A 26,091-nucleotide genomic window follows, 5' to 3' on the forward strand; every position below is an offset into this window, starting at 1 on the left:
ATGCAAATTAACCCTCACACTCTCACAAGATGGCTGCCTACACCAGGCTGGCTGGGGGGTTAGTGAGGGACAACCAAATGACTGAACAAGCAGGCTGCGTGGGGCGACCAGGAAGGCAGGGGGGTTAGTGAGGGATGACCAAACAACTGAACAGCAGGCTGCGTGGGGCGACCAGGCCAGTGGAGGGGGGGGGGCTGTGAGGGGCAACCAGGCTGGCAGGGCGGGGCAGTTAGGGGCAACCAGGCTGGTGGGGGGGGTGCAGTTGGGGGCGACCAGGCTGGCAGGGAGGGGGTAGTTGGGGGTGACCTAGCCAGCAGCGGGGGGCAGTTAGGAGTGATCAGGCCAGCATGCAGAGGCAGTGAGGGGTGATCATGCCAGCGGGGGGCGGGGCGGGGTGCGCGTGAGAGCAGTTAGGGGCGACCAGGCAGGTAGGCAGGTGAGTGATTAGGAGCCAGTGGTCCAGGATTGTGAGAGGAATGTCTGACTGCCAGTTTAGGCCTGGGGTTGGGCCTAAACTGGCAGTCGGACATCCCCCAAGGGGCCCTGGATTGGAGAGGGTGCAGGCTGGGCTGAGGGGGACCCCCCTCTTGTGCACAAATTTCATGCACTGGGTCTCTCTCTCTCTCTCTCTCTCTCTCTCTCTCTCTCTCTCTCTATATATATATATATATATATATATATATATATCTTTCTCTGGAGAACCCTAATATAATTTCCCATTCAAATCTCTTTCCTTTGAAAATGCCTCTAATTTCTTCCAAATCTTCATGGATCTTGCCTGCACAACTCTCTTGATCTTGTTTGGTCTGGGTGGCACAAAAGAGCATATGCTATACTATACCATTACTATACCATCTTTGATAGGTATGTATTTTAAGGACATATGTTTCCAACTAGAATTTAATGACCTTGAAAAAAAAGAGTTTTATCTCTTACTTTTTTCTCCATCTATTTTCTTCCATTTGTTCATTTATGCACTCATTCGACTCATTTGCTGAGTTCTTTTTTTTTTTTTTAAATATATTTTATTGATTTTTTTACAGAGAGAGGAAGGAAGAGAGATAGAGAGTTAGAAACATCGATGAGAGAGAAACATCGATCAGCTGCCTCCTGCACATCTCCCACTGGGGATGTGCCCACAACCCAGGTACCTGCCCTTGACCGGAATCGAACCCGGGACCCTTCAGTCCGCAGGCCGACGCTCTATCCACTGAGCCAAACCGGTTTCGGCATCATTTGCTGAGTTCTACTATATGCTCAGTACACTGCTAGCCAATACAATAGTGAGCAACTTCAGACTGCTCCTTCTACCCTTATGGAGATTACAGCTTAGGAGATGCAGATACGAAAAAAACAACCATGGAATAGATGCATAATTAAAGCCCTAGTAATGCTTTGAAGGAAATATACTCAGAGTCCACAGAGAGTGACCTAACCTAACCTTGGGTGAAGAGGAAGGTGGGCAAGACTAATCTGGAAGAAGTCATATCGAGCTAAAATGTAAAGAAGAGTAGATTTTCACTAAATAGAGAAAAAGGGTGCAGGTGAGAAAAGAGTGTTCTAAACAGAAGGTCTAGGGTGGGGAAAGTGCACAGGGTCACACAATTGACCAGACAGACACGACTAACCATTTTCTTCAGTCTCTTCTCTTCTCGTTTTTTCTCAAGTTGAGCCTCCTTTTCTTCTGCCTCCCTCTTCTGCCGCTCCTCCTCTTGGGCCTTTAACTGGGCCTGATCAAGATTAGAATTTGTAAAAATCAACACCCTCGATTTGTATGGAAATATGATCCTTAAGTTGAGACTGAGAGAAGTATCTACCAAAGTGTCCACCCCGTCTCTGGAGGAAGCTTGCACTTTGTGATAAAAATAGAAACCCAACCAACAAGTGGTCAGTTGTGGAACTTGAAGGTTTCTCCAAAGAATCGTCTTCTCCTTGGGAAGATGAGACTAAGCATGAATAAGACCATTAACTTTTTATCATAAAAATGATTACTTTCTAGTTCTTCTTTTCATCTGTGAAATACTAAGTCCAAACTATATATAATGTGGGAAAATTTGTTCTTTCATTCATTTAAAAAACCCTCAAAACTGTTAGTAGTATCTATTTTTTCTTAGTAGCACAACATTTACTTCTGAAGTCCAGGTCAAAACTTCGAAAGATAAGAACTCTCTACTTTTGCAAACCTGTCAGGTTGGACATCTACCTGTAACACACTAGTCTTGGTTATCTGTCAATCTTCCAATGTGCTAGTTCTCACTGACATCTGTAACATTTCCTGCTACACAAATGATATTGATGTTTTCCCCTTTATTTTCCTAAAATTGTTACAGAGTTCAGGCCCGTAGGCCAAAAGCCATTTCCAAAGTTGGTATAATTCTATTGCCTCAATAAGCTTAAACAAGCTAGGCTTAACATTTTTTTTTAATAAACACTTATACAAATCCTTTCTCTTGCCTCAGTTTGCATTCTTGATATATTACCAATTTTTCCTCTTCTTGTTTTTGTTTCTTCTCTGCCAAGATCCGCCTACGTTCAGCTCGCTGCGCTGCTCTCTCTTCCATGGCTAGAAAATAGTAAGAGTTCCAATATAAAAAATATAAGGAACACTGAAAAACAAATGTCTCCATTTTACAGTAAAATTTGGTGTTATTAAGGTTTTCTTTTAAGTTGAGTGTTCACAATCTCAGAAATATATGTATAAAATTTCTATAAAATACAATTATATAAACTATAGGTATGTATGTATATCCCCTGTAAGTTAAAGACCTATGATCTCATCCTCAACAATAATGAGCAATTTGCAGATTATGTTTTTAGTTACATTTCTATTAGAATAATGTTTATTGGTTTAAATTAGATAATGTGCCTTGATGATACTTTTAGTATATGAAACTGAGAAACCATAATTTTAATTTGATAATTCCTTTAATGAATGTAGAAGGTGTTAATTATACTTAACAAATACTTTGAGAAAAGAATTACTCCCACTGAATCCACTAATTTTTCCCAAGTCATGATACATACATCTGTATATGTAACAACAACCACCACAAACTAAAGTTTAGGGTCACAATGAATACATTTTAATCTAGTTTTAAGGCCTGGATATCCAGATGGGCAGGAAATGGAACTGTACTAAGCATTTGGAGAGCTGGCATCTGAACGGATTTGAGTGTCAGACTCCTGTTCTTGACAGTCTATTAAATATCAATCCAAAAGAAGCAAATGTGCAAGATGGCCTGATAATGTGACTGTCATCAGCCAGGACTTTCACAGGAAGTGGAGCATGGGTGGGAGGAGTACCAAGTTCTGCTCACCCAAGTCAGCCAATGGTTACTTTTGGTTCCTTGTGTCATATTATAGAGGAAGAACATTTAAGTCCAAGTTTTAAGAATTAATAAACAAAACACTCACCAGGCTGTCTTACAGATATTAAGTGTCTGCTTTGCTGGAAAAGAATAGTGGGGTGCCACAGATGGCAGGAGTGAGGATGCCTTTAAGGAGGCAGAAGCAGACTAGAGGATTAAAGTGAGAGAACCCTGAGAAGTGGAGCCTCTGGTAATATGTCCCTTCCCATCTTTTCTGGAGCTAGACAGTCATTAAAGACTGCATGCAAGGTAGCCTGAGGTGCTAACTTGTTGATCAAATAATAAGAAAAGTAATAAGTGGGCATTTTTAAATCATCCTCAGTGGACACAGATGGCATAAACTGCTGTCCTAGCAGTCAATGCAAAGACTGCTAATTTCTTCATTACAGGAATGAACTTCAGGCACAGTGTCCTTCCGATGACCTCAATTTTGGTTAGGGCAGCAATCTTGCCATAGGTGAAAACTCAGATTTATAAAACACAATCTAATTGTCAAAGTGCCTACCACACATACAAACACATGTACAATGGTTGACTAAGTAGACAGTGAAAACAATTAGCAGATTCATTGCTGGGTTCTAAGGAATGCTTCTCTTCCAACAGTATTGTTTGGTTTAAATAACGATGTCTATGTTATCAACAATTCTATTAAATTAAAATGTGTGGTTTACAGATTTCATTACTAAAAGCCTATCATCAAGGCACAACTCATTATAAAATGATGTACTAACTTAACATAAATTGCTATAAATTTTAATGTTAACAAAATATAATGATAGGCGATCTTGATCAATGTTTATTCTAGGCAGCTACTCAGAGTTTTCTCATTTGTGTATGTGTCCCATTTTTTAAAAAATCACAATACAAATCTCAAATTAGAGGAAAATGATACACCGCCCAGCAATTTTTTTTTATTGGCCGGAAAGGCCCAAAGTTTGGCAGAAGAGGCAGGAGAAAAGTTGTGGAACGCTCTGGTGTATTCCAGTTCTCACGCGTCTCCCCACCTTAGACCGACCAGGTTCTGCCAAGCTCAAAACCCAAGAGTGGCCTGAATTCAATCCCAGCACACTCTACTCCACCAGGGAAGATAACCACCACCAAGACCAAACCAAGACAGCCCTGCCTTTAAGTATGGGATGGGGTGATATCAGCTTCCTTGGGTTCCTTCTGGGTCCAGAAAGATAATTTTGGGAGTTGCTTCTACTACCGTCAGTCCCAGGGGAAGCAACAGGAGAACTAGAGAAGGAAAAAAAAAAAGAATTCAGACCAATAACCAGTGTTGTTCAAAGCCCTTGCGCCTGAGGAACTCAAAGAATTTTAAAAACTGTAATCCTTTCTCTCTGAGATAACCACGCATTATTACACCCACTGGATAAATTGGTGTAATAAGGCATGGAAAGGTTGAGTGACTGGCCTGCACCTCCAGTGTGTGAAGCACTCCCACTCTCACCCCAGTACTTCAAATCAATAGTGTCACCCACTTATCCTACCATCTGTCACACATATTGAGTATATCTCAAGCACCTCTGAAACCATCCTAAATGGCTTTTAAGAAATTTGGACTCTTATTTCAGGCTCAAAAATGTTTACTTTTATCCAAAACAACTATAAATTTAAGCTAGATAATTGACCATCCTGAGGGACTGCTCCATTTGGACCTGATACTGTCTGAACTGACTTCTCAGCACTTAACATGATCAGAAACCCATTAAGTCAAGCTAAAGCAAGTAGGTATTTTTCTCTTTTATTGGTAAAAAGAACTCCTAGACCAGTGATGGCGAGCCTTTTGAGCTCGACGTGTCAGCATTTTGAAAAACCCTAACTTAACTCTGGTGCCGTGTCACATATAGAAATTTTTTGATATTTGCAACCATAGTAAAACAAAGACTTATATTTTTGATATGTATTTTATATATTTAAATGCCATTTAACAAAGAAAAATCAACCAAACAAATGAGTTCGCGTGTCACCTCTGACACGCGTGTCATAGGTTCGCCATCACTGCTCTAGGCAGTTGCTTGCCTTAAAGACCTATTTATATCTGCCATGTACCCATCACAATGCATGGGCCTATTTGATCTGAGAGGGCACAACAAAAGGAAAGCAGAGATCACGGAGCCTGGAAGCCAGGTAGAGTTCAGGAGCCCGTCTACCACAAAGTGAAAAATTCCAAATAATGAGTCCAGAGAGTGTTCTGATGCAATGGACATACTTTGAAAGCACCTGGCAGGTTCTTTCAGGTTCTTCTTCTCTGGGGTTTGACAGCAGGCGGCTCTGTGTGTCCATGAGGGCTGCATTGCGCTCTGCTGCCCACCGAGCCTGTGCCAGCCTCTGGCTTTCCTTCAGCTCCAGAATTGTTTTGTGCTGTTCCTGAAGTTTCTTCTTTTGCTTCTCAATCAGCTGCTGCTGGAAGACATGGCGATTGTGGAAATGACCCATGCAAATGGGCTTTGCTTTCTGGCTGGTGGTTCTGAGCTTCTCGTCGCTGTCAGGCTGCTGGGAGGCCTCAACATCCAAGGTCTTATGCGGCTTATTGTCAGAGGTATTCAGAGGGACATTCTGGAGGGGAACTTGCAAGGTGCTCTTCGTTGGTCTTCCTAGGTGGGGGCTAGGCATGCAATCACTGCTCTCTGAGGGAGGCTTTTCCCACAAAAGGGGCCCGGCAGTCACCTGAGAGAGAAGAAAAAGGTTACAGAGCACAGCTGTTTGAAGGACTGTGCTGCTGAGATCCAACTTCAGCCAGTTAGCATCGTTCTGTTCAATGGCACAACCACCCCACACCCCAGTCAGAGGTCCTGTGCAGCTGGCCTGGCTATCTCACAGGCCGTCAGTCTTCACCCTGGGAGCCACTCTTAGAATGTGCAATGCTGTTGGCCAGGAAAACTGTGTGTGTGTGTGTGTGTGTGTGTCGGGGGTGGGTGGGGGTTGGGTGGGGGAGGGAGGGAGAGAATAGCTACAGCTGTACAAACCACTGACATGGGCCAGAACATTTGTAATCAGAAAAGTGTGCTCTCATAGATATCTAATTTGGATAGTTCATTTGTAAATTAGACAAGATTACTCCAGATATATAACACAGGAATTTTAATCTGCATGAAGTAACTGAATTCTGCAGAAAATTGAAAATTCTGTGGCAAAGGATATAGTTTTTCTCAAGAATATTTGAAAACTAAAGAATCTACACTAATAAAAGAGAAACATGGTAATTAGTGTCACTCTGCTACCCTTCCCATTGGCTAATCAACGAGATATGCAAATTAACTGACAGCCAAGATGGTGGCCGGCAGCCCGGCAGCTTGAAACTAACATGAGGCTTGCTTGCCTCAGTGACGGAGGAAACCAATGTTCCCCGCCTGCGGCTGCAGGCCTCTGAGCGGGCAGTTTAAGAAACTATGTAACAAATACCGCCGGACTTCAGCCAGTAGGATCGCAACATTGTAAGCAAAGGCCAGAAACCTACTTTCAGCAGCGGAGGCCTAAGAGCTGGAGCCAAGCCTCAAGCTGGCCCAGAATAAAAAAAAGGAAAAAAGGAGCGGTTGGGAGCTTCAGTCACCCCCCAGCCTGAAAACAGCCCTCAGCCCCTCACCCAGACTGGCCAGACACCCCAGTGGGGACCCCCACCCTGAAGGGTGTGTGACCAGCTGCAAACAGCCATCATCCCCTCACCCAGGCTGGCCAGGCACCCCAGTGGGGACCCCCACCCTGATCCAGGACACCCTTCAGGGCAAACCAGCTGGCCCCCACCTGTGCACCAGGCCTCTATCCTATATAGTAAAAGGGTAATATGCCTCCCAGCACCAGGATCAGCGGAGCCGCGAGGCCTCCCGGCACTGGGATCAGCGTGACAGTGGGCAGCACCCAAACCCCCTGATCGGCCCTGCTCTGTGTGTGACAGGGTGCGGCACCCCAACCCCCCTCCCCCCCCACGGGCCCTGCTCTGTGTGTGACGGGGTAGAGCCATAACCTCCCCATCAGCCCTGCTCTGTGTGTGACAGTGGTGGCGCCCAACCCCCTGATCCGCCCTGCTCTGTGGGTGATAGAGGGTGGCGCCCCAACCCGCTGATCCGCCCTGCTCTGTGTGTGACAGGGGACGGTGCCCCAACTCCCCTATCGGCCCTACTCTGTGAATGACAGGGGAGAGCTCCTCAACCCCCTGATGGGCCCTGCTCTGTGCATGACAGGGTACGGAGCCCCAACCCCCCTGATGGGCCCTGCTGTGTGCGTGACAGGGGGCAGCACCCCAACCCCCTGATTGGCCCTGCTCTGTGCGTGACAGGGGGTGGCGCCGCAACCTCCCCATCGACCCTGCCTTGAGTGTGACAGGGGGCGGTGCCCCAACCCCCCAATCGGCCCTACCCTGAGCGTGACTGAGGGTGGCATCGCAACCTCCCAATCCGCCCTGCTCTGTGCATGACAGGGGGCGGCGCCCCAACTCCCCAATCGGCCCTGCTCTGAGCCTGAGCAGGGGCTGCACCTAGGGATTGGGCCTGCCCTCTGCCACCCTGGAGCAGGCCTAAGCCAGCAGGTCGTTATCTCCCGAGACTGCGAGAGGGCACAGGCTGGGCTGAGGGACCCCCCTCCCCCGCGAGTACACTAATTTTTGTGCACCGGGCCTCTAGTACCTTTATAAATTTATATATATAAAAGCCCAGCAACCAGAACGATGGAATGACTGGAATGACCGGTTGCTATGATGTGCACTGCAGTGGCCAACCGGCCCAACCGGGGCCCCAACTGGCCCCGCCAACATCTTGTGGCCCCTCCCCCTGGCTGGCCTGGCCCCCTATCAGCCCCCCAAACCCCAATCGGGACTGGCTGGCCAACCTCCCTCATCCCCTCCCCCACTGGCCCGGCTCAATCGGCCCCATTGGGGTGGGCTGGTCAGACCCCACTCTAGTCAATAATACTCATTAAAATAGCTCTTTAATAATAGTTATTTCATTGCTTCTCTTGCCACTAGTAAATTAATCACAGGGTATTTGTTTTCAGACTAGAGGCCCAGTGCACGAAATTTGTGCACTGGGGGAGGTGTCCCTCAGCCCAGCCTGCACCCTCTCCAATCTGGGACCCCTCTGGGATGTCCACCTGCCTGTGGGATCGGGCCTAAACCGGCAGTTGGACATCCCTCTCACAATCCGGGATTGCTGGCTCCTAACCACTCACCTGCCTGCCTGCATGACTGCCCCTAACTACTTCTGCCTGCCAGGCTGATAACCCCCTAACTGCTCCCCTGCCGGCCTGATTAATATCTAACTGCTCCCCTGCCGGCCCGATCGCCCTCAACTGCCCTCGCCTGCCAGCCTGGTCGTCCCCAATTGCCCTCTCCTGCCAACCTGATCTCACCCCCAAGTGCCCTCCCCTGCCAGCCTGATCTCGCCCCCAACTGCCCTCCCCTGCCAGCCTGATCTCACCCCCAATTAACCTCCACTGCTGGCCTGATCTTGCCCCCAACTGCCCTCCCCTGCAGGCTTGACCCCCACCCCCAACTGTGCTCCCCTGCGGCATGGTTGCCCCCAACTGTCCTCCCCTGCTGGCCTGATCTTGCCCCCAACTTCCCTCCCCTGCCATCCTGATCTCGCCCCCAACTGCCCTCCCCTGCCAGCCTGATCACCCCTAACTGCCTCTGCCTGCCTGATCGCCCCTAACTGCCCTCCCCTGCCACCTGATCTCGCCCCCAACTGCTCTCCTCTGCCAGCCAATTTGGTTCTGATTGGTTGGTTTCTATGCCAGTCAGCGTCTCTGGGCCTATCAACGGGGCCTGATAAAAAAGGCGGGGCTGATCAGCAGCCCTGGTGGAGGCCTGGAGAGAAATGGAGGCACAGCTGCTGACCAGGCCCAGAGCTAAAGAGAGAGGCAAGTGCTGATCAACAGCTGCCACAGAGGCTACGGATTAGACCCTGCTTCTCTCTTCAGGCCTCTCTCTGGGCCTGATTCACAGCCCCCTCAGCAGTGAGTGTTGGGTCACTGTGCCTGCAGCCATAGCAGTCAGTGCTTCCAGTTGGTCGAGCCTCCTAGTTGTTGTGGATGTGATAGACCCAGGGTTTTTATATGTTAGGATTAAGGCCTGGATTAAAGTTTAGAGTCCTAGTTATTCTAAAACAATCTATTTGTGGGAAATATTGGCACACCCAGGATCAATGGACAAATATCTGTGTTACATAAGAATAATGTTACCTAATAATATTTTGTATTAGCACATGGCTTAATGGTTATCAAAGCTTTATCATTTATATCTCATTTACTAGACTGAGGTATTACAATTACAAGTTCTATACAGAAGGAAAGAAAACAGAATTTTTAATCAGAAAAATTTATCCTAGCCAAAATAATGTCATAGTTAAAAATGTCTTTTCTAGAATGGTTTGATGCCATGGTCTAATTTCTAACCAGTTTTTGATTTTACCATCTGCAGTGGTATAAGGATAAAAATACTGTGAACTATCTTACATATCTTAGAAACCTCTAGTGCTAACAGGGTGCCATACTTGGATACTCAAAGATATTTTTCATGATGATGGAAATATTTTCTTTATATTCAGCTGAAGTGAAAGATGTGGTATGTGAAAACTCTGACATGTTAAATACTTTTAAAAATGACCTTCTATTTCAGAAATGTCAGTGGACATTTATTCATGAGAACACCTGCTTAAGTAATTTAGCATCAAGCGGGGTACATGTTTTAGGCCCTTTTAAACTTTGTGGTAATGACATATTATTAACCCAGCAAGGCTGTAAAAGCCTTGAGTACAGCAACAAGATTTCTTTTGGATCATATAACTCTTTAAGGTGAAATTACAGAAAGAGAGAAAAGCTTACTGGTACAGATTGTACTTAATAGAACAGAACTGAACAATCTGGCTTAATCAGAGAAAATCACCTATTAGCTAACTGATAATTCTGAAAAATTTCAAGGTATAATATATGTGTTTATAGTAATTGAGTTCATATGATTGTATAATTAATGCGCATCTAACTAAAGATATTATATTTTCACTAGAGACCTGGTACACAAAATTCATGCATGGAGGGGGGCATCCCTCAGCCTGGACTGCACCCTCTCCAATCCAGGACCCCTAGGGGGATGTCTGACTGCCGGCAGTTGTACATCCCTCTTGCAATACGGGACCACTGGCTCCTAACCACTCACCTGTCTGCCTTCTTGATCACTCCTAACCACTTTGCCTACCTGATTGCCCTTACCCACTCTGCCTGCCTGCCTGATTACCCCTAACCTCTCTGCCTGCCTGATCACCCCTAACCACCTCTGCCTGCCTGCCTGATGCCCCTAACTGCTCCTTAGCCAGCCCGATTGCCCCTAACCACTCTGCCGCCTGCCTGATCGCCCCTAACCGCCTCTGCCTCAGCCTCTGCCACCGTGGCTTTGTCCAGAAGGATGGCCGGAAGACATCCCATCTATCCAGTCTAATTAGCATATTATCCTTTTATTGGTATAGACTAGAGGCCCAGTGCACAAAAATTTGTGCACTTGGGGGGGGGTCCCTCAGCCCGGCCTGTGCCCTCTCGCAGTCTGGGACCCCTCGGGAGATAACGACCTGCTGGCATAGGCCTGCTCCCGGGTGGCAGAGGGCAGGCCCAATCCCTAGGTACAGCCCCTGCTCAGGCTCAGAGCAGGGCCGATTGGGGAGTTGGGGCGCCACCCCCTGTCATGCACAGAGCAGGGCAATTGGGAGGTTGTGATGCCACCCTCAGTCACGCTCAGGGTAGGGCCGATTGGGGGGTTGGGGCACCGCCCCCTGTCACACTCAAGGCAGGGTCGATGGGGAGGTTGCGGCGCCACCCCCTGTCACGCACAGAGCAGGGCCCATCAGGGGGGTTGGGGCTCCGTACCCTGTCATGCACAGAGCAGGGTCAATCAGGGGTTTGGGGAGCTCCCCCCTGTCATGCACAGAGCAGGGCCAATCAGGGGGTTGAGGAGTACCCCCCTGTCATTCACAGAGTAGGGCCGATAGGGGAGTTGGGGCACCACCCCCTGTCACACTCAGGGCAGGGCGGATCAGGGGGTTGGGGCACCACCCTCTATCACACACAGAGCAGGGCCGATCAGGGGGTTGGGGCGCTGCCACTGTCACACTCAGGGCAGGGCCGATGGGGAGGTTATGGCTCACCCCATCACACACAGAGCAGGGCCCGTGGGGGGGGCGGTTGGGGCGCCGCACCCTGTCACACACAGAGCCGCAGTTGATCAGGGGGTTGGGGAGCTCCCCCCTGTCACTCACAGAGCAGGGCCGATAGGGGAGTTGGGGCACCGCCCTCTATCACCCACAGAGCAGGGCCGATCAGTTGGTTGGGGTGCTGCCACTCTCACACTCAGGGCAGGGCCGATGGGGAGGTTATGGCTCTACCCCATCACACACAGAGCCGCAGGGTGATCAGGGGGTTGGGGAGCTCCCCCCTATCAGGCACAGAGCAGGGCTGATCAGGGGGTTGGGGCGCCTTCCCCTGTCACGAACAGAGCAGGGCAGATAGGGAGGTTGTGGGCCTGCCCCCTGTCACACACAGAGTCGCAGGGCGATCAGGGGGTTTGGGCGCTGCCCCCTGTCACACTGATCCCGGTGCCGGGAGGCATATTACTCTTTTACTATATACGATAGAGGCCTGGTGCATTGGTGGGGCTGGCTGGTTTGCCCTGAAGGGTGTCCTGGATCAGGGTGGGGGTCCCCACTGGGGTGCCTGGCCAGCCTGGGTGAGGGGATGATGGCTGTTTGCAGCTGGTCACACACCCTTCAGGGTGGGAGTCACCACTGGGGTGCCTGGCCAGCCTGGGTGAGGGGATGATGGCTGTTTGCAGCTGGTCACACACCCTTCAGGGTGGGGGTCCCCACTGGGGTGCCTGGCCAGTCTGGGTGAGGGGCTGAGGGCTGTTTTCAGGCTGGGGGGTGACTGAAGCTCCCAACCGCTCCTTTTTTCCTTTTTTTTTTTTTTTTATTCTGGGCCAGCTTTAGCTCTGGCTCCAGCTCTGAGGCTTCTGCTGCTGAAAGAAGGTATCTAGTTTGTTTCGGTTCTATAATCGAAACACTGTAAAACTCCAGCTCTGAGATCCCGGCAGGCTAAAAGCTGGTTTCTGGGGTTTTGTTTAGCTTCTATATTTGTTACAGTGTTTTTCAAACCGCAGGCTCAGAGGCCGGCAAAGCAGGCGGGGAACGTTGGAGTCCTCCGTCACTGAAGCAAGCAAGCCTCATGTTAGTTTCAAGCTGCCTGGCTGCCGGCTGCCATCTTGGCTGGCAGTTAATTTGCATATCGCCCTGATCAGCCAATGGGAAGGGTAGCGGTCGTACACTAATTACCATGTTTCTCTTTTATTAGATAGTATTGTTCATGTTATACTTTACACTCTGGAAAAGATTAGAGTTTATCTAATAACTTACAGAGTCTCTTATAGCCCTTCATTTTCTCTAATTTTTGCTCAATTTTTTTACAACCCAGATAAATTATTGATAAATTATTTTGATTTTGATTTCAGATATTTGGAGACCCTTTTACTTGAGTCTAAATTATGTAAGTATTTTAGTAATTTTTCTGCTTTACACAGGAAAAAAAAACTTTCTGCTGACTTCCTTTTTTTCATTGAAAGGTAACAGTGGAACTCTGTAAGGTAAAAGGTTCCACACAGCTATTTCCCAAGATAGAAGACTCTCCTGGGTCTCAATGGAAACAAAATCCTTTGACTGACATAAAGGTAGGTAAACTGCTTAGGGGAAGAGACCAGGATGTTACATAAGGCACAATAAGCATCCTCATGATCCCCTTTGCTGAGAGACTAAGCTTAAATGAAAACTAACTACTTACTAGCAGGAGTCAGAGTAAAAAACAAGGTTGGGGACCCTCTAGTGCCCACTTCAATTTCACACATCTGAGTTAAGTACTTAACAGCATTATGTGGAGGGATGGAGGGGCCTGGGGTGGAGGTGAGCAGGTAGAGCGCCTCCTTTGAAAGGCTTTTCAAATACAAGTGCAATTATGAAAGAAAAAAACTGGTAGGATTGCCTTTATAAAAATTTAACTGTGTATAGCACAAAACACTATAAATAAACCAAAAAGACAAATGACAGAATGAAAAAAAAATTGCAAAACATAATAATAAAAGCATCAATGGTCTTAAAAATATAAAGAGCTCCTATAAATAAGAAAAAGATAAATAATCAAGTAGAAAAAAGGGCATGAAGACAAGTCACTATGTATCTATCTTACTATATATATTTTCATTTACTACATATATATGTAAATGGGAAATGTAACAAATGTTTAACCTCAGTAGTAAAAATCCACAGCCCTGGCTGGAGCTCAATGGTTAGAGCTTTGGCCTACGCACCAGGGGGTCTTGGGTTCGATTCCTGGTCAAGGGCACATACCTTGTACCTCAGTTGCAGGTTTGATCCCTGGCCGTGGTCGAGGCGCATGTGGGAGGCAACCAATCCATAGGTCTCTCTCACATGGATATTTCCCTCCCCCTTTTCCTTCCCTTCCACTCTGTCTGAAAACCAATGGAAAAAAAATATCCTTAGAAAGGACTGAAAACGACAACAGAAAAAAAAAACCCACTTGCAAATGTTGAAGCAATAATATGAAAATATTTTACCTGTTAACTTGGTAAAAATGAAAAATATGTTAAAATATGTTCTCAGAAAAGAAAACAGGCACTTCCTACGGTACAACCTTTTTGGAAGGGCAACTTGGTAAGAGTCTTTAAAATGTGCATTCTATTGTTAGGTAATTATCCAAGGTAAAGTATTATGGACGTGTGCAAAGATTTAGCTACAAGGATGTTCACTGAAGCTCTGTTTGCAATTGTGGCAAACTGGAAACAACTTAAATGTCCAGTAATAGAGGAGGAAGTAAACAGATTCTACCTTAAAATTCATGATAGAATATCATGCAGCCATTACAATATGATGGCACATAATGGTAGTCCTTACTTCATGGGTGAATATTCATCAGGTTCACCTGCGGAACTTTAAAAAACTACAAGGGCTCCACTCCGAGATTCTGAATTAGTGGTCTGATTCTACAGTATATGCTCAGTTGAGAACTACTGTTTTGAAGACTTACTGACTTAAAAAAATTCTCATGTTATATTATGAAAATGCAAAAGATATCTTTTAGAAAAGCAGAAAAATATTATTATTAAAAAGAAAAACACATGGCCTTCCTTTTTCTGTATTATGGCAGATTAATGTTCTCAATGATTTGACTGAAGAAAAATTTAAAGCTAAATAAAATACTGAAGAGCAAACTTTGGATATACCTGAATAGAGAAAAGACTAGATGGCTCTACTTCAACATGTTACTGGTGGTTATCTCCAAATAATGAAATTATAGGCTATTTTTCTTTTTCATCTGTCATTTTCTTCTACCAAATTGCTACAATTAATATCTCTGATTTTTCTCACTAGAAAAATAAAAACATAAACATTCCCCTCTTATAAGTCACAAGGCTCATTTAGGAAGAAAATGTATGATCAAATAAGAGGAATTCAAGAGTTGTAAACAATGCTTTATATTATCTGTTCCTGAAGGAGTCTTTCTCTTAGTTGTTTTAAATTTCCTCTATTATGTCCCTCCTAAGCTTGAGCTACATCAAAGTTTAAATCTATAGTAATAAAAGGGTAATATGCTAATTAGACTGGATAGACCAGACATCTTCCGGACGTCCTTCTGGACAAAGCCACGGTGGTAGGGGCCAAGACAGAGGCAGTTAGGGGCTATCAGGCCAGCAGGGGAGAGTGGTTAGGGGTGATCAGGCAGGCAGGCAGAGGCAGTTAGGGGCTATCAGGCAGGCAGGCAAAGGCAGTTAGGGGCGATCAGGCATGTAGGCAGAATGGTTAGGGGTGATCAGGCAGGCAGGCAGGTGAGCGGTTAGGAGCCAGCGGTCCTGGATTACAAGAGGGATGTTCTAGGGGTCCGGGATTGGAGAGGGTGCAGGCCGGGCTGAGGGACTCCTCCCCCGCCTCCCTGCTGTGCAGGAATTTCATGCACCAGGCCTCTAGTCCTATCTAATAAAAACAAAAAGGGTAATTAACTGTACCTCCGCTATGCTTCCCATTGGCTAATCAGGGCAATATGCAAATTAACCACTAACAAAGATGGCGGTTAATTTGCATACGCAGGCTCCAAGCGGTGGAGCGAAGCCAAACAGCCCCGAAGCCGCGAGAAGCAAGGCCTCACCGCCCCGGGATCAGTGGAGCCGTGACGCCTCCTGGCCCTAGGATCAGCAGAGCCACGAGGCCTCCTGGCACTGAGATCAGTGGAGCCGCGAGGCCTCCCAGCACCAGGATCAGCGGAGCCGCGAGGTCTCCCAGCACCGGAATCAGCGGAGCCACGAGGCCTCCCGGCCCCTGAAGCAGCATGACAGGGGGCAGCACCGCAACCCCCAGATCAGCCCTGCTCTGTCCGTGACAGGAGGTGGCGCCCCAACCCCTCCCCCCACATGGGCCCTGCTCTGTTCCTGACAGGGGCAGCGCCACAACCCGCAGATTCGCTGGCTCTGTGCGTGACAGGGGGCAGTGCCCCAACCCTCCGATTGGTCCTGCTCTGTGAGTGACAGGAGGTGGCGCCCCAAACCCCCTCCCCACCATCGGCCCTGCTCTGTGCAAGACAGGGGGCAGCGCCCCAACCCCCTGATCAGCCAGCTGTGTGTGTGACAGGGGGTGGCGCCACAACCCCCTGCCCATCAGCCCTGCCCTGAGCGTGACAGGGGGTGGCACCACAACCTCCCCATCAGCCCTGACTTGAGTGTGACAGGGGGCGGTGCCCCAACCCCCGAATCGGCCCTACCCTGAGCGTGACTGGGAGTGGCATTGCAACCTCCTGATCCACCCTGCTCTGTGCATGACAGGGGGTGGCGCCCCAACTCCCCAATCGGCCCTGCTCTGAGCCCGACCAGGGGCTGCAGGGCAGGCACCTAGGAATTGGGCCTGCCCTCTGCCACCCGGAAGCAGGCCTAAGCCAGCAGGTCATTATCCCCCAAGGGGTCCCAGACTGTGAGAGGGCACAAGTGGGGCTGAGGGACACCACCCCCTGCCAGTGCACAAATTTTTGTGCACCGGGCCTCTAGTGTGATTATAAAAAGAGGATGCAGTTCAAAAAAATGAACACTGATTGAAAGTTAACCTTTGTGCATTACAGCAGCTCATCTTTTAGATAGCCTAGGCAAGGCAACCTGACAATGGCTAACATAGCCCAAGCTACCCAAGTGCAAAGATCAAATGCAAGTGATTAATAAGCAGGAAGACTAAGCAAAAGAAAAGCAAAGTACCTCTCCTGTAGGCGGCTCCACCGTGGCTGTTGCCTTCTTGAGTAGACTGGTGCCTACTGACCCAGCTGCACTGAGTTTTCCTAGTGATGCTGCCTTCAACAGCTCACCCATTTTCTTCCTTGTTTCCTCCTTTGTTAGAGCCAGCTCTTTCTTTAGGATCTCTGCACGATGCCAATGCTGCCATTCTGTAAAGTGGTGGCGGAGAACGTGCTTCCGGTGATGCCAGTGCTGCCATTCTGTAAAGTGGTGCTGGAGAACGTGCTTCCTGTTATACTCAGCGGCCAGTTGTTGTTTTCTAAGCAACAAAGCACTTCCATTAAAAAGGATAAGCCATTTACAGCTTGTTACTTGGTGATATAAATGAAACACAAGTCCAGAGGAGTCCCAGAAATTCTCCACTTAGCTCCACCTTATCCTTCCATTTCAGCTAAAAGGAACTGGTTTATAAAATTCCCTGGTGTAAAGGGTCTGCTCATGGGAGGCATTGGCACTTCAAGACATTACCTCAGAAGAAAGAGTGACTATTCTGTTCTATCATGTCACAAAGACACATTACATTTTTTGATTACCATAAAATAGCTTCTAGAGCTTTTGGAGGGGAAGGAGCAAAAATAATAGGTATGTAAGTAAGTACTTTTTAAAATATGAGGGAGATATCCAGCTATCTGGGAAACCTAAGGAAGACAGAAATTTGGGAGGAAGGGAAAGGAACAAAACTTTAGTGAACTGTCAACAATTAAGTATAAGACTTATAAGTGTCAACATGAAACTAAGAAGGTAGATCTGGGAAGGGAGGACTTACTTGGCCAGGGAATGATTATCTGAAAAGAAGGACTCACAGACCCTTTAACTAAATGATTGAAGGACCGCCCTGTGAAGATAATTGCTAAACACTAGACACGTGTGAAAGGCAAAGACAGGCACTGCTCCCATGGAGCTCCCTCCCAGGCTAGTAGGGATTCAGGTTCATTCTCTTCCTACGGAAGAGCTCCTGGAAACGTCATGAACATTAGGGGAACTGACTGAGTGGAGGTAGGAAGTACCAGCTACATGCCCTCCCCAAAGGGACTCTCCATTAGGAGACACCTTGGAGCGGCCGTTGAGAATTCAAGCCTGGGTTTTCTGAGCTCCATCTCTAAGTGGATGCTTACTGTCCCCGAAGAAGTGAGGTATAGAGCTTGGAACTTAGTCGCATCAGGGGTCAGCTTCGAAGTTTAAAACCTAATATTGTATAGCTACCTACTTGATTTTATCTTGTAAAGGGGAATCAAATAAGTTCTCTATAACACTGTATGCATATCCATTTCTGTTAAATAAACATAATGTTTAACTTCCTCATAGACTTTCTGGGGTCATAACAAAATCATAAAGTTCTTAAGTCAAGGTGTCAGGAGAACCTTTCTACGGTTCTTAAATACTTAAGTGACTTTGAAATCTTTTTGACCAACACCTACAGTAAGAAAAAAATGTTACACTGTGATTCAATATGCAAATTTATGTGTGCATGTGTGCATGTATGAAACAAAACTATATATAACTGAAACAAAAGTTTCACCAAACAATATTTACCCTATTATCAGAGGCGCACTCAGATATTTCTGTTCTAATATGTTCTATTTCTTTAAAAAAACATAGCTCATCTTGAGCTTGATTTCAGGACCCACTAAAGAGTTAAAGCCCTTAGTTTGAAAAAGACTACTTTAGAGTCACAGACTTTAGCCTATGTCAGAGGAGTTGAATGAAACAACAAATTAATGAGAGTAAAGTTGATCGAAATGATGCATTGCAGGATAAATACTAATAGCAACTCTGCAAAGAGTATTTTTTATTATATTTAATTGCCTCTTTATAATGAATTAAATAATTGAATTGTTATTCAATGAATACTTAGTGATTGATAGATTTTGTAATGAAAGTACAATATAGGTGGTAATAAGTATTTATATTTTATTATACTCTGATGGAAATAAAGTATCTAATATGAGATGAAATAACCTTGAAATAAAAATTTTAGAGGACGCAAGAATAATAAATAAGATAGCAACACAGGTAAGAACAAAGCTCCAACCTGGCCCATGAGACACAGTGGTGGAGCATCGACCTATGAACCAGGAGGTCATGGTTCAATTCCGGGTCTGAGCACATGCTGGGGTTGCTGGCTCATTCCCCAGTAGGGGGCGTGCAGGAGGCAGCTGATCATGATTCTCTCTCCTCATTGATGTTTCTATCTCTTTCTCCCTCTCCCTTTCTCTCTGAAATCAATAAAAATATATTTAAAAAAACACACACAAAGAAAAACAAAGCTCCAAAAACCCTACAGAACTTTACATAATTAAGTGAAAATCATCAATTTTCACAGGAGAATGTACATTGCTCTGATTAATGTGAAATTTGATTTACAACAATCTTGCTCAGAAAGGAGGAGTGTGAAATTTACCTGAAGTGTTAATTTCATGTTTTTACAGCATAAACAAGCCAAAACAAAACTGAGATTTTGACTGTCAGGGAAAAGATTATTTGGACACTATCAAAAGGCAAAAAGAAGAATATATTTGAAGTATAACAAAAACTCAAACAATAAGAAAATAGGTACCAAAAATGCATGTTCACTATAGTGCTTAGAGCAGGGGTGGGCAAACTTTTTGACTCGAGGGCCACGATGGGTTCTTAAACTGGACCGGAGGGCCGGAACAAAAGCATGGATGGAGTGTTTGTGTGAACTAATATAAATTCAAAGTAAACATCATTACATAAAAGGGTACGGTCTTTTTTTTTTTTTTTTTAGTTTTATTCATTTCAAACGAGCCGGATCCGGCCCGCGGGCCGTAGTTTGCCCACGGCTGGTTTAGAGCCTACTCTATAATGGTTTTGCAGGCGGTGTGAAGATCTATTTAAGATATTGGTGTTTGTGGGTCGATGTGGAAGCCAGGGGTCCAGAGACAAGGCTGGGTCTACTCCTGTGCCCTTGCAGTTCACCTCAGCAGTGACAATATTCCAGATAAGCCAATTTCTATACTTTTAAAAAGATGACACAGAAAACATAAATATTTCTGAAAGTGAAAAATCACTTAAAAGCTCAACCAGATGTGATTTACTTAGGAATGTTAAGCTAAAGAAATCGTTTCACAGCCCCAGTGAGGTTGGGACAGCCCCGGTGAGGTTGAAACGACCCCGGTGAGGTTGGACGGCCCGGTGAGGCTGGGAAGGCCCGGTGAAGTTGGAATGGCCCCGGGGAGGTTGAGACGGCCTGGTGAGGTCGAGACAGCCCCGGTGAGGTCAGGACGGCCCCGGTGAGGTTGAAACAGCCCTGGTAAGGCCGAGACGGCTCCGGCGAGGTTGGGACGGCCCCAGTGAGTTTGAAATGGCCCTGGTTAGGCCGAAATGGCCCTGGTGAGGTTGGGACAGCCCCGGTGAGGCCAAAACGACCCTGGCGATGTACGGCACCGGTAAGGTCGAGACGGCCCCGGTGAGGTACGGATGGCCCCAGTGAGGTACGGATGGCCCCAGTGAGGGCGGGACAGCTCTGGTGAGGTCGGGACGGCCCCAGTGAGGTCAAGACGGCCCTGGTGAGGATGAAACGGCCCCGGTGAGGTTCGGACAGATAATGGGGACCAGTATAGACTGATGAACAGGGTTAGATGCAGACGCAGAGCAGCATTGAACAGACTGTCAAACTACAGTGGGAAGCCTGGGGAAGGTTGGGGGCGGGGGGGCGTTAAGAGATCAACCAAAGGACTTATATGCATGCATATAAGAATAACCAATGGACACAAGACACTAGGGGCTAGGGGCCGAGGGAATGTCAAAGGGGGGGAAAAAGGAGACATATGTAATACTCTTTGTAATACTTCAAGAAATAAAAATTATTTAAAAAGAAAAATAAAGAAATCGTTTCAGACACAGGCTACAGATAATCACTGAATGCAAGACAGAGTTCCCCTATGGAAAACATCCTATCCCAGTATGCTGCCAAGATGAAATCAGGGAATTTGTGGCAAGATCATATAAACTGAGCATCACAATTATATAACTGCATGCAGATAAAGGCCATCTCTAAAGACCTAAGAATATAAAATATAAAAGGCTTAAAGAGGAATTTAAATCTGAACCATGATGCTTAGAACCAACAACTCAAATGATACTTAGTGGTTGGTGCATATTATAGAACCAGGAAGTCAGAACACTAACAGAACACTGGGCAAGTGACTGAAAGTTTCTAAGCTTCAGATTCCTCCTCTAAGTAACGTCACCCTTAAAAAAAAGCCCTATGCTGCCTGTCCTACGTAGAACAAATTCTCATGTAAGGTAATAACACTATCTTAGGACATTTCTAGGTATTGAAAGAATGTCGTGAATTTTTAAAAAGGAATGAGCTCATGAACACAGACACTGGTGTGGTGATTCCATGGGGGGGTGGGCAGGAGGTAGGTGGAGGTGGAGGAAGATATAGGGGAGATAAATGGTGATGAGAAAAATATAAACAAAATAAAGAAAAAGAAGGAGCCCTAACTGGCTTGGCTCAGTGGATGGAGCATCAGCCTGTGGACTCAAGGGTCCCAGGTTCGATTCCGGTCAAGGGCATGTACTTTGGTTGCGGGCACATCCCCAGTAGGGAGTGTGCAGGAGGCAGCTGATCGATGTTTCTCTCTCATTGATGTTTCTAACTCTCTATCCCTCTCCCTTCCTCTCTGTAAAAAAAAAAAAAAAAATCAATAAAATATATTTTAAAAAAGAAAAGAAAAAGAAGGAAATGAGAAATGACAAATAAGTAACCACATACTAGTGATCTGCTTGTGTGCCGAGATCTGATGCAGAACATAAAAACAGCAGTGCCACTAACAGCTGCATTTGGGATGAGCAGCTTCAGCAGGAATAGGAATGGAAAAAGGTAATGTTTTCAATAATGTACCAGGTAGCCCCCAGGGAAAACGTGGAAGACAATACAGTTCTATTATAGAGCTTAACAGGAGCCAGACAATGCAAGTCTGTCCTCCTGCCCCTCTGACAGACATATCAGGTTTATCAGCTTCAGATGCCATTCAGTTTCTGGATACCCAGGAGTGCATGGAGGGAAGGGCAATATAACATGTTAACAGAGGTACTCCACAAATGACTGCCCAAAAGAATGCTGAAAGTGGGGACTACCTGACACCCTCAATCCCACTGACATTTCTTGGTTTCTGCTTGCAGCAGCTACCTTTGAGTTTTTTACTCCACCTTTAATATCCCAACCTTCTTTGAGCAAAATCACCCACCTAAATAACCTAAACCAAGTTCTAGAACAAAAAACAAGATGCACAGAGCCAGGGATTTTTAGGAAAGCAGCACAAAGTACAGTTTGTGTCTAATAGATCCTTTCTTCTCACATATTTCAGCATGACTTGTCATTTGTTAATTACTTCTCTTATTTTTCATCTGCAACCACCTTAAGTGAATTACAGTATAGTTGAAAAAAACATGGTTGTCTTAGGGAAGCATCACCTGTAAGCTTCTTAACATGGAGCTGTGTGGTATAGAAAAAAGCATCTGACTCTGAATCAAAAAGACCAGGATCTAGTCCTGGAGAAGCTACTCTTAACTTTATGACCTTGAGAGAATTATTTACCCTCTCTGGGCTTTACTTTTACCATCTGTAAAATGAGGGGCTGGATTAGACAAGTGTTCAGGTGCCTTCCTGCTCTAAGATATTTTTGCTCTAAAGTTTTGTAGTAAAAAATTATTATAACTTAAATATTTTCTCTCTTCCATTTTTTTTTTATGAAGGTGTTTAATGGAATGTTTGTGTATGTGTGTCTACGCAAGTGTGTGATGAGTAGGTGTGTAATGGCTTTGTAACATATAGAATTAAAACAAAAAAGTAGTACCCATTCCAAACATTTAAAAAGAGACATCTGAAAATAATTCACAGATATGAGACAAAAAGTTCTGAGATTTGAATAAAAATTGGCACATTATGAAATCCCCATTTAGTGTTTTTATATTTAAACAGTTTAATTGCAATGGACTCTCAAGTTCTTTAGATTTTTTTTCTACAGGTGTCTTCTGGCATGTAAACTTCACAAGCCACTTTTAACTTTAACATCTCAATTTCTACTCCTTTATGCCCTTACTCATGTTGCTCCCCTTTTATAACACCTCCAGTTTCCCTTCTTTATCCAACAAATCCATTTCCAGCTATTCCTATTTCAGTTAGACTTAATCCCTTATGTCAATCACTAGGTCCTGAGAATTTAGAAATGAATTATGAAAGAGTTCTCTATGTTGACTTTTTTAATGAAAATTTTCTATAGCATACTGTAGAAAGTAAAATTGACTAGGCACCCCTCTTGCTTAAAAACCTTCAAGAATTTGCCTCTATTTACAAAAAAAAATATTTAAACTCCTTGTCCTGGCATTCAAGGCCTTTTGCAAGTTGATAAACTTTACAACCACATGCTTGATGATCGCCAGCCAATATGAATGGCTACACTCCATGCCATCACCTTGTCTCCCCATTCCCACTTAGGAGCATCCTACTTACTGTGCAGAGCCCAGCTCATGACCCATCTTCTTGATAAAACCTTTCCTGGCACTCTGTAGTACAGAGTCTCCTTAGTTACAGCGACACTTCCCTCTGCTAAGGTCTTATCAGAGGGGATGCTTTACACAGTTTATAATGCTATTCAATAGCTCTACTGTTTCTAGATCTTGTTTTCCCCACAAAATTGTGAGTTCTTTGAGGACAAGGAGCCATGCATCAGTCTCCTACAGATCCTTCCCAGGGCCTAATGCTGTCACATGGTTGTACAATTCCAGGGGGTGTCATTCCTTTCTGCATAACAATGCCCAATGCTTTCATATACCATCCCTTTAGTTTCTCACCCTGAATGAATAACAGGGTTGTTGGTAGAGAAGTGAGCAAATATAAAAACATGAACTGCCCTCTCCCAAAGCAACAAATTGTTCCTTCTACATATATGATTTTGGTTCAAGAATGGAAAGTTAAACTTGGAAATGAAAAGAACAGAATGTATTTAAGATGATGGAGCAAAGAAAGTTTTACTTGAAGACAAATTTTGTCATTCACAAGAATAAGAGGAAGTTGATAAAAAGGTGTCAAAACCTCTACACAAGATGAAGAACAAAAGATGGGGGAATGGGAGGAATAACTCTTGGCAGGTCTGTCCTCCCAGATGGATGTTCTCTGTGTCCCTAATTAATATTCTATGTGCAGATAGTGATTTCTACCAATGTGAATTACTGGCATATAAACCGAACTCTGTCTTCTGAATTGTAAAACAGTCCAAGTGAAATGCTGCTACATCTGAGGACAAGGGAAAAAGCATGATACCTGCTTCCTTTATGAAAGGAAAGCATGCACATTATTATATTTTTATTAAGTAACCAGAGGCCTGGTGCACGAAATTTGTGCATGGGGGGTGTCCCTCAGGCTGGCCTGCACCCTCTCGCAATCCAGGACCACTGGCTCCTAACCGCTCACCTGCCTGCCTGCCTGATCACCCCTAACCGCCTCTGCCTCAGGCCCCTGCCGCCATGGCTTCGTCCAGAAAGACATCCTGAATGATGTCCGGAAGGTCGTTTGCCTGTCCGGTATAATTAGCACATTACACTTTTATTATTATAGATTTTTCTGCTTTTCGGTTAGATTTTTCTAGTTTGGGATGCAACAGAAAACAATTGTTAGCACATTTTATAAGCAGGTGAGATGATTCCAGTGAACAGAGTTTGAGAATTCATTTCTGGATTCATCAAGAGGAAGGTTGTCCTAGATAAATGCACTAGAAGGGCTTTCATGGTAAACAATGGTACCTGTTTTCTTCCCTGAGCTCACGCTCCATGGCTTGGGTCTCCCGCTCCAGCCTCCGAGATCTCGTGTAGTCTCTCCAGGCCTTCAGGACCTTCAGTTGAAACTTCCAGTCAGACAGAGTCCCAGCTTTCCCCAGCTTAATCCTGTGGTCAAGAATCAGCTTGTGCCAGGCAGAGAAATAGCGCTTTTGACACTACAATTGGAAACATTTGTAAAATCACCACTGATCAGCACTAGTGTTTCTAAAATAGAGCCCTCTCCTCAGATTTCTGCCTCACACTTTTTCTAACAAAATTAGCAACTGTTGTGTTAATAGAAGGGGAACAGATCAGACACAATTACTTTATGGCTAATAATGACAAGAAATATTCAAGTCATGCAACTGAGGCACTCTCAGCCTCATGACTTAAACTAAAACTTCATCCTCCTTATAAGGCACCAGTTCTATGGGGAGCTGGAGTAACAGTCACATTTAAGGTCTAAGACAAAGGGCTTGTTTGAGAGGCTTGAAAGACCTGCTTCCAACAGGATCTCCTGTGCCAGGCTCTCTTGGAATTTACAATACCAACCATTTAATTTATCCCTGTTACTAATTCTGCTGATGTCCTGCATGAATGAACATGGGAGGTCCCATAAGGATGGAGTGGGTTCTCTGGTCCCTGGGAACAAGACAACTAAAAACAGTAGCTTGAGCTGGGTGACCCCTAACTATGTTAGGGCCTTGGTGGAGCAGGCCTAGAGAGAGTGAGACACTCAGGCTGCCTGCAGTCTCCCACTGTATGCATGTGACAATAATCAGACAAGGTCTGCTGACCCTAAGGATGCCCTAGAGAAGTGCTCATGGCCCTTGTCTAAGAAAACTCTCTGAGATCTAGTCCTTGTCTGTATCTTCTACTTTCACAGCGAACTTTATGTTCCTGGTACTCAAATTACTTTCATCTCTTGGCCTTACACTAACCATACTGTTTCACACTTTTCTATCTATGGTCATCCTAATTCCTCCCGCCCTTTCTTTCCTCTCCCAACCCTGAATACTTCAGGAGTCACCTCCCATAGGGAGCCCTCCTATTACCCATCACTCTCCCCAAATGTCAGTGCCCTTCCAGAGCAATCTATGCCTTCTTCAGTCAAGACACTCAACACACTGCATTACAATCACCTGTTCACTGGTTTGCACTAGACTGGGAGCCTCTGGAAGGAAAGACCCCGGCTCCATAAATGGGAATGACAAGTCTGGGAGCGTTACCAAGTATGGGGAGCACTAAATGGAAAGCAACCTCATAGGAGGTGCCTCTGTGGGAGGTCTGAGGGATGCCTGATGTCCAGCAGCAAGAACTTGGTAGCCCTCCCAGGATCAACCCGATTTACTGCTTCTTTCTTTATAAAAATACTTATCTTTCACTATTTCAACATTTATTAAGTACACCACTGTGTTTGAATTTGGAAACTCTGAACAAAGTTGCTTAAGATATAGATTTTGCGGTGTCATAGGGAGAGAGAATAAATTAAAAGATTGATAATATAGGGAGTATCCACTTGGCCAGAAATATTTTCCACATAGAAGACCAGTCATATTCCCATTTAGACAAAATACAAAATCCTTATTTCCATCAGGAGAAACCAGGGAAAACTTTAATAAACCC

The 26,091-nt window shown here is 45.5% G+C and overlaps 1 protein-coding gene across 1 annotated transcript in view; it reads right to left on the reverse strand.

The window, feature by feature from the left end:
- The window catches only part of CCDC191 (coiled-coil domain containing 191), an 86,103-nt gene that overhangs the window by 23,639 nt on the left and 36,373 nt on the right, over positions 1-26,091 (reverse strand). The window contains exons 8-13 of the mRNA XM_036352363.1: positions 24,451-24,641; positions 16,642-16,936; positions 5,581-6,038; positions 4,492-4,604; positions 2,481-2,563; positions 1,629-1,730 (exon numbers count right to left, since the gene is read on the reverse strand). Coding sequence (XP_036208256.1) covers positions 1,629-1,730; positions 2,481-2,563; positions 4,492-4,604; positions 5,581-6,038; positions 16,642-16,936; positions 24,451-24,641 — 1,242 coding nt within the window. The remainder of the gene's footprint in view (positions 1-1,628; positions 1,731-2,480; positions 2,564-4,491; positions 4,605-5,580; positions 6,039-16,641; positions 16,937-24,450; positions 24,642-26,091) is intronic.

Source organism: Myotis myotis, unplaced genomic scaffold (genome assembly GCF_014108235.1).
Source record: "Myotis myotis isolate mMyoMyo1 unplaced genomic scaffold, mMyoMyo1.p scaffold_m19_p_2, whole genome shotgun sequence".
NCBI lineage: Eukaryota > Metazoa > Chordata > Mammalia > Chiroptera > Vespertilionidae > Myotis > Myotis myotis.